The 13,451-nt window shown below is 37.0% G+C and overlaps 1 protein-coding gene across 3 annotated transcripts in view; it reads right to left on the reverse strand.

The window, feature by feature from the left end:
• Positions 1-451: 451 nt before the first annotated feature.
• The window catches only part of LOC137286667 (PR domain zinc finger protein 1-like), a 56,481-nt gene continuing 43,481 nt past the window's right edge, over positions 452-13,451 (reverse strand). For all 3 annotated transcript variants that reach the window (XM_067818643.1, XM_067818644.1, XM_067818645.1), the window contains exons 3-5: positions 10,991-11,113; positions 5,796-6,051; positions 452-2,966 (exon numbers count right to left, since the gene is read on the reverse strand). In XM_067818643.1, coding sequence (XP_067674744.1) covers positions 1,261-2,966; positions 5,796-6,051; positions 10,991-11,113 — 2,085 coding nt within the window. In that variant the 3' untranslated portion in view covers positions 452-1,260. The remainder of the gene's footprint in view (positions 2,967-5,795; positions 6,052-10,990; positions 11,114-13,451) is intronic.

Raw genomic sequence — 13,451 nt, forward strand, 5'->3', positions numbered from 1 at the left:
ACAGGTTTTAAAGGACATTATATTTGCATACATTTTACATCCTTAGTCAATGTGACAGCACAAAAACTAAAGGTCAGTTAACGTCATGTTTCATGACATAAATGCTTGTAATCTCATATGAGACCATGTTACCTGTGTCAAGGCATGTTCCCGGATGATTGAAAATACAATCAGTTGTGCATGTGTAACTGTTAAACATTACAAGTTAAAAAATGTGTTCATGTTGATTTTTAATATGCAGTGATTACAAGTTTAGAGTGAAATCAAGAAGAAATCAAACTGTCCACTGAAGATGCTGTAAGAAAGGTAGGCCTCCAACCACAAACACTGAATATACAAGAACACACAGGAACATCCAGAGTCATGTAGCAACTATTTCCTGGTGTGATGTTAAACACTTATTTTGTGTATTTGCTGATTTAAAATGTGATCATATTTGTCAGATAATTCATTTTTATTTTTTTTTCGTATATATGCAATATTGTGTATGCATATGATGTTACATGTAATGTTCGTAACATAAAAATGTTACCATATTTTAAAGTGACATATATTCATATATTTGTGGGTGATGTATGCAATGGAGAAAATGTGATATATTTTACTGTTTACCAGCAAGAGCAGGCATACTTGCATTTTCACTATATTCTATAACTTTAATACCGATTGTTGTAAGCATTAAGTGGGATCTGGTAATTTTAATGCCCAGGCAATACACACGGGCAAAAACAGAACACACCCATGGCAGCTACATTGGTCATCCAGTTCTCCATATTTTATGTGAAATGTCAATGCAGTGATTAGAAATATGCTCCAAAAGTACATTAATCAATAATTGAGATTGTCAATATGAAAATGTTTTCCCTCATCAAAGCTAGTGTTACATATGTATGTGTAATTTATTTTTTTTCATCCTACTAACCTTGAACTTTTGTGTGAAATATCAATATTTGACACGTTTGAAAGAACTTGGAACATCATTTATACATAATCCATTGATTTCTAATCCCATTTTTAACCATGCTGTCATATTGACACTTTGTCCCACTGAGTAACCATTTACTTATTTGTCATATGTTATTTGTTCTATGTCAGTGATCAGTATCAGGTCAAAACAAACCTACAGTCTTAATCATATATGATAAATTATTTTAATATATGACAATCTGATTTCCCTAATTAATCCTAGGTTTGTCACATTAGAAAACTGTTCTTTATTGTTGCAGTTCAAATCAGTCACTCTTCCATGTTAGTGTTATTTCATTGGTATTTGTGTTGATTGTCAGTTTTTGAGGCTTCCTTATCTGCACAGTTTGTCTTGTCACAGTCAGTTTGTTTCAGAGCTGACTCGTTGTTTCCCACCTCTGTATGCTGTCCCATATCATTTCCTGCTTCCCAGTCATCCTCACTGCTGCTACAATTCCCAATACCAAGGTGATGATATGTTGCTTCTATGTCTTCCTGTCCATCTCCAATATTGTTTACAGGAGAAAAGACAAAATCTTTGCTGATATCCACTTCCTTTGTGAAGGAGAAGGTAGCATCAACAAGGGTGTTGTAATCAGCTACTGTGCCTGCAGGAACACAACTACCAGTCTTCCAATGTGTTTTCAGTCCACTGGCACTGATATATTTTCTGTTGCACTGTGGACACTCATAAGGCCTTTCATTTGTGTGCAATCTTCTATGGAGTTTGAGATGAACAAACTGTGTGAACTTGGCTGGACAGTGTTTACAATGAAATGGTTTTTCCCCACTATGAAGTCTCATGTGAGTCTTGAGATTGCTTGTACTGCTGAACCTCTTGCCACAGGTGTGGCATTCATGGGGCTTCTCCCCTGTATGAACCAAGTGGTGTTTTTGAAGATGGGCAAGCTGAGTGAAACCCTTTCCGCATGTTTGGCATACAAATGGTCGCTCACCAGTGTGAGTTCTCAAATGAACTTTAAGATTTGATAATTGACCAAATGTCTTAAAGCAAACATTACATTCATAGTGCATCTTTCCATCCTTTTTCTTCAAAGGATAAGGGAGAGTTCTGTATCCCCTCAGCCCAAATTGGTCAGATTTAGGTTTACTTAGGTTAAGCACTTGCTCATTTAGAGATTGTGTACTTGGCTTTTGGAAGTTACTACTGACAGAGTTTGGGATGGAGGCATGATGAAATGTGGGGGGGTACAGAGGCCAAGATTGAAGTCCTGGATATGCTGGAAATGGATACAACTGATTTAGATGAAACATTCCAGGAAGAGAGGAAGATGGGTAAAACAGTGGTGCCCCTAGATTTGATCTGTTCGGACTTCCAAAAACTTTATAATGAGGGTCGCCCTGTTTCACTGAGTGCTGAAAAGCTGCAAGGGTCTTGTCCATCATCATACTGTTTGGAAAGAATGGATTTATCTTGAATGGTAGGGGAGGAGGTATTGCATTTTCACTTGACATATATTTTGATGGTTCTTTTGATTCATACTTCTGTTTTCCATTAAACTGAAACATTGTCTGTCCTGCCAGAGGATGAGCCATACAAAATCCCATTTTAGGAACTGAGTCATGGGCTTCTTGTCTTCTTTCCATCATTTTCTTCATGAGCAGTTTTTCAATATCATACTTTCTTTTTGGTGTACTCAAAGTACATTTTGATGATGTACTTTGATGAGCCTCAGGTGGACCATGGTCTTTCTTAGATAAAGACAGTGATTTTGTATCTACCATCCCAAATTCCTTCCCTTGTACATCAAATATTGATTCTTGTGGACTAGTACTCTGTTTCCCTAAATCGTTACTAGGACTACCATCACGTTTGTGTATGCTATAGTCTAAGATGTGTTGATCTGTTTCAGCTGATGCAGCCATGTCTTTCTTGCTGTGGGATGTTTCTTCATCATCACTAAGCACATGGTTATTAGAGAAACAGTGGTGGAACGAGGAAGATGAATGAGGAACTTGTCTCTCAAGCAGCTGGCGTTCTGGAATAAGAAAACAGGCGAATATTAATACCATAATATCATATTATCACTGTAACTAATAGGGTTCTTAAACATTATGCATTAAAGCTTAAGGTGTCAACAAAAATAACTACTTAACATATAAATTACAAACAATGAAATCTGCTGCACTGGCACCTCGTTCATTAAAATTCATAGATATCAGTTTCTTTATTTTAAGCAACACCTCATTTTGAAGAAAATTGTTGAAAATGTGGATTTGCAGATATATTTTCTGTTTGTGGGTTTTTTTAGATGGTGTTGGCAATGTGAGAAAATGCTCTCTTGCAAAGAATGTAAGAGAAAAGGTTAAATATGGATATACCCGTAAAATGTGTAACAAATACTCTGCAAGGACGGTAAAGGATTCTGTGTTTTAAAGGGTCACATTGCAAGGGATGGTATACCAGATTTACCATTGTCATTTAGACTTGGTTGTGAACAGGCACATATTAAGTTATTTTAACCAGCCATTTATACACTTTGTGAAACACATTTAATATGTTTGCAATATGCTCAACATTAACATGCTATTGTCATGCTGCAGGTTGTCACAGCATGTTTTTCAATCTGTCATCATTATTGGGAAGATTCCAACTCATGTATAATTTTGATAATTGATGCTGCTGTAAATGCCCAAAGGCAACAACTAAAGTCAATGACTCATCGGAGCAATGGCTTCATGAAATGTCTGGCTTGCATCCTAAGTACACTGTCACCCAACTCCCCATAACTGTACCCTTGGATTAGCACCTCCTGATCTCTGAAGTGCAGATAAGGAGAGTGCTCAAGTTTTCTTTTGGGAGCACAACCCTTCTGACACTCACGGTAATGGAGAAGAGTTGGCAAGCCTCCATATTCTCCTGACAGTTCTTTGTGGGTACTACTAGGCAGCGTTTTCTGGGAAAAGTCCCATTCCCTGTCTGGGCATTGTGTAAAGGGTGCTAGGATACCAGGGCTGATGATGAGCCTTACCAACCTGAGTATGTCAAGAACACATGTCCTCTCTGTTGTACACTATTTATAATCTGTAAACCAAATACAAATGGGACTTCCCAGGGCACTAGCACTTTTTACAGTAAGTATGGGCTGATATAAGTATCCTAAATGTTTGACAAGGTTTTTCCTTCAGTTCCACCTGCACACACACCAATTCTGATATGCCTTTTCTCTATTGATAATTTGTGTCTCTAATATGCTATCCCGTTAATAACCAGTGGAAAGATACACTAACACACAGGTACCTCTTCATGAACATCTCCGATGGACATATGCACAGTTCCTCAGTAACTTCACTCAGATACATCAGTATAGCTGAAGCTTTGTTGATAATTTATGCACATGTTTGGGGTTAATCATTTGCCTTTCAAAAATATATGATAATTTCTTTTGGTAGTTTTGGACATTCAAAAGTAGAAAGTTTGATTTACTCCATTCTGCATATTTTGAAATTTCAGGTATGTAACTAAGTTCTGATCCCTAATAAGACCTGCTACTGCACCATCTTCAGTGAATTTGACTGTAGAACATGTTTCTGTGTTGGATACACAGGATCTCATGGAGAATGCCCATGAACATGCCTGTAGAGGGTTACTCAGTAAAAGGAGAAATTGGCAAGATAGAAGAGTGACGTGACAAGGTTTATAATAACACTTCTCCCTGGTATGTCATACCATTGGTGGACTCATTTATAACTGTGCTTGGGGTTCTCCATACAAATTTGCATTTGGTTAGCAATTGTAAATTCTATCCATAAAGACTTGTGGTTCCCTGTTCTGTGAAAAAAGACTGGTGGGGCTTGTGCTGCATCTTTACACCTATGTTTGTGATGTTCTATTCTCATATATAATGCAGATTTGCATAGTATTCACACAAATGTCTATTCATGTATCCCTGTAACCACAAAAATATTGCTGTGGTCTCTTAACATTTAGATGTCTACAGGGAATACATTTTAGTTATAAGTACATGAATTTTACAACCAGTTCTGGTGGCAAATGAGCATAGCTTGATTACATCACTACAATGTGGCTGATCATGAACAAAATATCAAACTATTTTTCAGCAGGGCCATATCTGCCCTAATTAATATGCATTTACACCCAAGATTAGTGCATCATGATATAATATCCTTTATGAAAGCAACCTTTTACATAACTTCCATTCGTTTGTATGAAGAACCTGACAGTTTGAAAACTGGTATTTTGAGTGACTTTCTCTGGCCTCAGTGGTGGCAACAGAAGCCATAGAGATAGACCATTCTGCTTCCTGACAGATATGTCTTAAGAAATGTAATCAAAAACGTTTCTTCTTTTTTCCAAACATCTGTCAGAAATTAAAAAGCTCAATGCCATTCACATTTAATCAAAAACTTTGAAGTACATTATTTGTGGGGTGCCGTACAAGAGCATGTCACAAGTTAATGTCCAAGTGCCCAAGCACATGAGTTGTTTTAGTGTACTTTTCAGGTATGTACAAAGAAATATATCCAGCTGCAGGGACTTCAAGTGGTATTACAGGAAATAACCTTACCTTGTGAATACCATAGAAATACAGGAATTTGATGTTTTTCTAATGGAAATATCCCAATAAAATATGGTTTTGAATATGTAACATATTCTTGAATGAATGAATTAATTAATATGCTATCCCTTAAAAGACCAGAGTATAGATTTTCGAAGCTCTCTTAGTGCTGCAATAGTTGTAAGTGCCATACATTAACAGTGACTTACGACTATGTTAGCGCTAAGAGAGCTTCGAAAATCTAGGCCCAGATCATTATTTCAAGCACTGAAATAAAGAGTCACTTACTCCATGACACCATGTCATCTTTAACTGGTGGTGTAGTTATCCTCTCTGCATACTCACGACTGTAGGTGACAACAATTTCTGAGTTTGCTGGGATTGACTTGACAGTGTAGAAGTAAATGTTACTGTCCAGTTGGCAAGCCAGAGAGTTGTGCTGTCCAGCAGTCTCAGGTATTGTTTGCTGGACATAGTGCATCCAGTTGCTAAACACAGGGTCAGATGTCACCACAAACTGCTTTACTTCATTGTGCTGAAAAACCTGTGGAGAGGTAACACATACTTAGCCCACAGGATATTGAACATACATATTGAAGAGTACACTCTTCTTGCAAATTTCAACCTATGACAGTAAGTAATGTCTTTTATTGGACATTTTTGCAGTTTCTTTGAAACATTTAAAATGTTATCTGATGAAACATTATTTGAGATTTGTAATACCGAAACAAAATGACATCCTTTCAGGTCATTGAAATTTCTTTTCTGATATTTTTTAACAAGAAAAAACCTAATAACGTTATTAGTCTCCTTCAACTAAAGGAAGTTATCTGATGAATTTTGAAAATGGATCATAATTTGTTGCTACTGCAACTCTCTACTTTTCATTTTAATGAAAATCACATTTTGACGAAACCTGATTTGTTTTGAACATTTACACCACACTGAAAAGCATAAAATGGATCTGGAATGTTTGGTCCTCCATGGACTGAAGAACACTTTATTGGAATGTTAAAAAACACTACCACAGTGTAGAATTAACAAATGTATGTAGTGTCAGTGGATATTATGTTACAGAAGCATTTTGGGACAATGAATAAGGATTTACACGGATAAGACATCTTCGCGAGATTTTCATACGTTTCGCAAATTTCATGATTCTGCATGGGAGAGTGTTAAGAGGAGAGTTAAGAGATTAGTATCGGACACCTGTGTGTGAGATGTTAGATAGTTAGACATGTATTAGATGACTTTGTTTTAATCCGACCACAGTAACATGTTGCAGCTTTCATGCAGTGTCTTGCCTTTTTTAGTGTATAGTAAGTTGACAATTGTGGGAAAATAATATTAGGTTTAATAATTACAATATTTGTTTTCATTCCACTGCAAAACAAAATGGTAGCAGAACATGGTTAGGTTAGGTTAGGTTAGTTGCAGGTAAGGTCAGTTGCTGGTTAGTTTGATCGCAAGTTTGGATAGTTGCAAGATTAGTATCACATCATGTCAGAGACACTAGACATGAGCTTGAGGTACAGATGTGGAAACAACTCAAAAGTGTTTCTATGCCCTCATTTAATGGTGATATTTAAATGTTTGAGAATTGGAAAGCAGCGTTTGTAGCTTGTGTGGACATGGCACCACCCACCCCCGAGGACAAACTGTTACAGTTAAGGCAGTGTCTTGCTGGAGAAGCATTAAAAGTAATGGCCAGTTTAGGTCATAGTAAGGGCTGCATATGACAGCACATTAGAATATCTTGTGTGTAAGTGCGGTGGCAAAAGACATAACATCACTTGGAAGTTTGAACACACAACGCTTTGTAGATAGAACATCTGCACAGGATTTTCATGCATGTTTTGTTATGTAAGCAAATTTTGTGATTTTACATGGGAGAGTGTTAAGAGGAGAGTTAAGAGGTAAGTATTGGACATCTGTGTGCTTGATGTTAGATATGTTGACATGTATTCGATGATTTGGTCATTGGTTAGATGCTGCAGCTTTCATGCAGTGTCAGTGTATTATAAATTGACAATTGTGGGGAATTAAAATTTGGGTTAAGTAAGTAGAATATTTGTTTTCATTCCACTGCAAAACACTGCTCACATCTGGATAGTCATTCAAACATCAACTGGTAAAAATAACAGTTATTAGAGTCTTTTTCTGCAGCAATGATTGTGGTTGATGTGTTGAATGAGGAGGAGGGTTAGTAGAAATGGTGTAGTCAAGGTAAGGTGTCACCAAGGCATGAGCTGTATGTGCATCCAACTCATGAGTGAAACCGAAAAAAGAAACAGTGAACAATGCACAGATTTATGCACCATAGAAATGGACTGTAATATTCTTATGATGTTTTGAGTCAGTATTCAGTTTATTTTTGTGTTCTACACCCATTTAAAGTTTATCTTGTTATCATCTATTTGATAAAATAGGCCTTAATCATTGTTGCTTACCACATAAAATCTAAGTGTGCGAAATGTTCTTGAGAAATCTTAAACCACCACATGAGATGAGTGTGGCTATTCACTGTAACAAGTAAACAATGTGTATACATCAGCATGTTAACAGAGGAGGAAGTATGCCTAAACTAGGCCTAAGTATTGTCAACTTGACAGCTTGTCACAAAATCTCAAATGCTCTTTTCTACTGGATTTCAAAGCTCCCTTAAATCTTGTCAGAAGAAGAAAAACTAGTACTGGGTATAGCTGATATACCACCAGATCCATGTCCTAATATGTATCAAAATCATTGATTAAATCAATTATGGACTCTTCACAGAGAGTACTAGTATTTGAAGTGGATTTATAAAAACTCAAAGGATTTGCTTGAATTTTCGTGATCTCGTGAAAATGATTTTGTCAAATTATTATGTCTTAATTTGTAAATGTTGCAGAAAAATTGTGAAACTAGTGAAACTGGAAACAAACATCATTTGAAGTTTCCAGAAGAAGTAATATCTGTTATGTGGGGTGTTCTCATTATGTGAAATGTTGAGTTCTATGCAAGAGGTAGGCATTGTCCGGTACATCAGTTATGCACCTGTCCTTGCTCATGTGTTTCTGTATAAAAATAGTCCAATCTCTTTCAATCATTGATTGCGCATGTTTCATAATGTACGAGGGGATGTCAATAAGCCTTGTTTTGAGCCTTGCATAGAAAAACACAAAATATTGGTATGAACCACATTTATTTTTCAACATAGTCCCCTTGTGAGTCAAGACACTTGTTCCATCTTTTCTGCCAGGCGCTGATGCCATCTCTGTAGAAGGCGCCATTTTGATCCTCAAACCAAACCTTAGTAGCAGCAATAAGCTCATTATCATCCTGAAATCTACGACCACGCAAGTGTTTCTTAAGATTTGGGAACAGATGGTAATCACTTGGTGCCAGGTCTGGAGAGTAGTGGGGATGCGGCAAGATTTCGTACCCGCATTCCTGGACATCAGCGACTGCAACACGAGAGGTGTGTACTGGAGCATTGTCTTGATGTAGAAGAATACCACAACTGATCTTGCCCCGGCATTTCCTCTTGACTGACTGTCGCACTTGCCTCAACAAGTTAGCGTAATATTCCCCATTCATTGTTCTTCCTTTTGGTAAGTAATCTATGTGGATGACGCCTTTGCTATCCCAGAAGACTGTCGCCATTACCTTCTGCACTGATCTGGAGGCTTTGAACTTTTCAGTCCTGGGAGAAGTGACATGTTTCCATTCCATGGATTCTTGTTTGCTCTCAGGATCATAGTGGTGGATCCAGGTTTCATCACAGGTTACTATCCTAAAGTGAAAATCTTCTGGATTCTTGTTGTATCTGGTTAGCATGGAGTTGCTTATGGTGACCCTTATTTGCTTCATTTCATCTTTAAGCATTCTTGGCACCCATCTTGCGCACACCTTAGACATGACCAGATGTTCATGAAGAATTGTCTTGATGGATCCGTGTGAAATACCTGTGGTCTCTTCTAACTCGTGGAGTGTGATTCGACGATTTTCCAGCACAAGTCTGTGCACTCTGTCAATGTTTTCCTGACTAGTGCTTGTTGTTGGGCGACCCAGACGGGGGTCATCTTCAAGACTCTCTCTACCATGCTTAAATTCATTGACCCATCGTTTGATGGTAGCAGATGAAGGGGAAGCCTTTCTTCAATGTTCTTCGCCGAGTTTCCTTCAAGAACTAAAAACTTAATTACTGCTCTATACTCAATTGTATTCATTTTCACTGCCGTGAGGGGGGTCTCTTTATGTCTATGTGAGCTGTTCAATAACTTCTGAGAGCAGGATACCAAAACTTATATAACACATCAGCTACACCCCAAGGTTCAATGTTGTACCATAGGCTGTGACACCTGTGTATGAAAAATGCTCAAGACTCAAAACTTATTGACATCCCCTCGTATATGTGCATATTTTCCAAGTGAGACAAAACTATTCACCAGGCAATAGTTATTCTTCTCTTCATGTCATGCAGTTTTTCAACAGCTCTACCTTTCACATAAGTTGAGGTACAATCAAGCATATTCCTCAGTGTTTGCCCTGATGCAGATAACCATGCATATTTGACACACAAATTATCTCAAATACACAGTGAATTTAGAAGCTTGTGTCATTGCTGACGTAATACTACTTGACCCTTAGTGCAGATAGTCTAAATCATTAAAGTTGTTGTTGCTTAAAAATACAGTCAAGTCACATTTATCCAATACTTTTGTTGGTAACAAATTTAATAAACGTAAGTCTCAACATTAGTCCCAATTATTCAGTCTGACATCCTTGTTAATGAGACAATTAAATTATAACAGTTGGTATGTTGATGAAAGTTCCAGACTGTATTTGATTATCCAAGACATTTTCATGACTCCGTCTCATGACACCATGGATCATGATGACTCCTAATTTTTTTTAGGTCTATGTCAAACACTGGTTTCTTCTTTGAAGGCTATTTCATGCAACTTGTTTTCAGAAGATGTGTAATAAAAGATGAACAAAAATTAAAATACCATACATGTTGGTTAATATTTGAAAAATAATGGTTAATATTTGAAAAATAATACACATACAAGAGAAATTCGATTGGTTTTATTGACAAATGGACCTGCTGGTATGTGCTGTGAAGTAATTCTTATGAATGTTATTTGTGCAACATCTTTTTGAAACAAACATCAGTGATAGAGCTTATCGGGGTTGTCCTCAATGTTATACCAACAGGAAGAACATATTGTTAATGCTTATTTACACAATCACTTCTTACAGGCAGTTAGCGCACAAAGAAACTCTTGCAACTCACAACATGCCAATAAATCTCAAATTTCATGCTGTCTCTTCTATGCACATTTTCATTGCAGTCGACTCAAGTCAGTTCAGCACCACCATTTTGGGGTTGAACTGATTCCACACCACTACTGTGCTCATCAATAGCAATAAGTGACTCATGTTAAAAGTTATGTAAATTCATGCAGATATAAGATTTGTACATGGATTTAACTTGCCTTCCATAAATGTTTGCAGTGCTTCTTGATGTTCATTTTTGATTCCTTTTCAAACAGTTGTCCAACAAGTGGTCCAAATCGTGTTCCCCGCGGGATAAAGTCCACACTCCAAACACCAAGCTCCTATAAGAAAAGTTAGGATTATGAAGTATAAAACATGTGTCAAGAAAGAATTGCAGAAAAGAGTCAATGTGAAATTTTGCAGATATGTACACCTTGTCCATGTGTATCTCCTCAGTGGAGTATCTCTATATCTCCTGACTCAGTGACTGTGCAGTTTGTGAGAATAAGGGCCTTCTTTTCTTCAACATAAAGATGTATTACCAATATCTGGAGGCAACATATTCTGACTTGCCTGTGTCAAAAGTGACATGCATCAAAGCAGTTGACAAATATATCATTGTTTTTGTTAAATGGGGTTGTGAGGTAGCCTTGTGGTTAATGTGTTTGATTGTAATGCTATGGACCCAGGTTCAATTTCCCATACAGGTACAATGTGTGAAGCCCATATCTGGTGCCACCCTCCATGATGTTGCTGGATTATTATGTGCCTGTGAAAAATGACAGAGTGTCATATTTTTACGGTAATGTTACACTAGTGTAATACTACTACTGCTAGACACATATTAGATGATCCTGCGCACTAAACGCATTTGTGACAAGAGAGGTGGTACAACGAATTGGGCGAGTACACTTGGCTGCTACAGGTAGCTTGATGATTATGCACATGCAATACATGCTAACCGTGACATGAAATCAACACCGCCTATTCCTTCGAATGATAAGACTGCAATTTCAGGCATAAGATACTGATATTCCACACTAACCTTTAGTTAAGACGAAGACAAATAGATGATTGGGGCATCGACAAGCATTTTAGATATTCAACAATTTTGTTAAAAAAACCCCTGGAAAATGTCATTTGCTTCGTGAAAATGATCGGTGGTCCTAAACATATTTGCTCAGTATATTGTGTTGATTTAATTCGTTGGGATTGTACCTGTTCCCAAATCGAATGTGCTATAACAATTCATGTGTGAAACGCACAGGGAAAATGAACTTCTCGATATTTATCAGACAACCTGTCTCCCTCTTGTTTCAAGTGGATCGTTCTGTATGCAAACTGGGGTCATTTGTCAGGTCGTGGATCATCTTATATGTGTTTACCAGTAGACATTTGATGTTATAACACTTCACTGTTATGACGTCACAATGTTAATGCTACTGTCACAATGGGACTAAACCTTGCTTGACTCATATCAGTGAAAGCTGAGAATTCTGAAACATCATTTGAAAATATTTTGGAAAAGTTGCCCACACATACAATGAAGTGAACTTGTTGCCATGTTGCAGAGTCTTTATATGTCATGACTATTACATCACATTTCACTTCATACATCTCTTAATGACTCATACATCTTCAAATGAAATGACAAATGCTGCCAATACCAACTACCAACTTGAAATTGAGCAAAGATCAGGTGTGGAAAAGAATGTTGTATTCAGAAAATTGCACTTTAATGAAAATGTAAACGAAGCAAAGCTTTTACACTGTGTATCATTTTCTCCTACATTCTACTACTCTGTGATGTATTTAAAGGATTTGGTAAATTCAACAGAAATTATTTGAACGACTATTTAAAAGGTAGACAACAATGCTTAGAGAATAGTATTCATGATCCCAAACAATTCTGGTCAGCATGGTTAACGTAAATCAAATGCTATTGATTAAGATTTATTCTCCACTCATTATAAGAATAGGACTTTCATAGACTCTGAATTAGGTGGAACCCAGAGTACATGTCAAACAGATTCAGACATGTTCTTTATTAATGAGGCTCTAGATTCACCTATAAGCAAGAAATTCTTGACAATATTCAACACCTCAAGTGTGATAAAGCCAAGGAGTAGACAGTACTGTCCCTGAAGTCTTTAAAAATTCAACAGATATCTTGTTGCCATATTTTGAATTAATATTCAATGTGATTTTAGAAAATGGACAGTTTCAGGAAAGAGGGTGCCTTGGTGTGATTGTCTGCATATATACACCTGGAAATTAATTAAGCGACACCAAAATCAATGTGACATAAAAAATGTTTTACCGGAGAAATTCAAATGATCATTCTTGCATATAAAATATGACCCTTTCTGAATACCATAATGTGAAGGTGAAGGAGTTTTGCTGATTTGGTGTTGCACAGAATGCACGTGAATCATGCAATCCTCATCCAGGTGAAAATCTAGTTTTTCTGATTGAACTTGAGAGTGTCACCATCCTGTCATAGAGTGTCAGAATATTGTTTAAAATCATTATGGCTCGTCGTAGGGTGTCAGACAACTTGAGATGGCAAATTATTGGTATGAGGAACGCTGGGTTAAGTTGCAGAAAAATCGGACGTCAAATCAATCGACACCATTCAGTTGTTGCACGATTAGTGCAGAAACATGGAGTAACAAATGA

This window comes from Haliotis asinina, chromosome 6, assembly GCF_037392515.1.
Source record: "Haliotis asinina isolate JCU_RB_2024 chromosome 6, JCU_Hal_asi_v2, whole genome shotgun sequence".
In the NCBI taxonomy this organism is placed as follows: Eukaryota; Metazoa; Mollusca; class Gastropoda; order Lepetellida; family Haliotidae; genus Haliotis; species Haliotis asinina.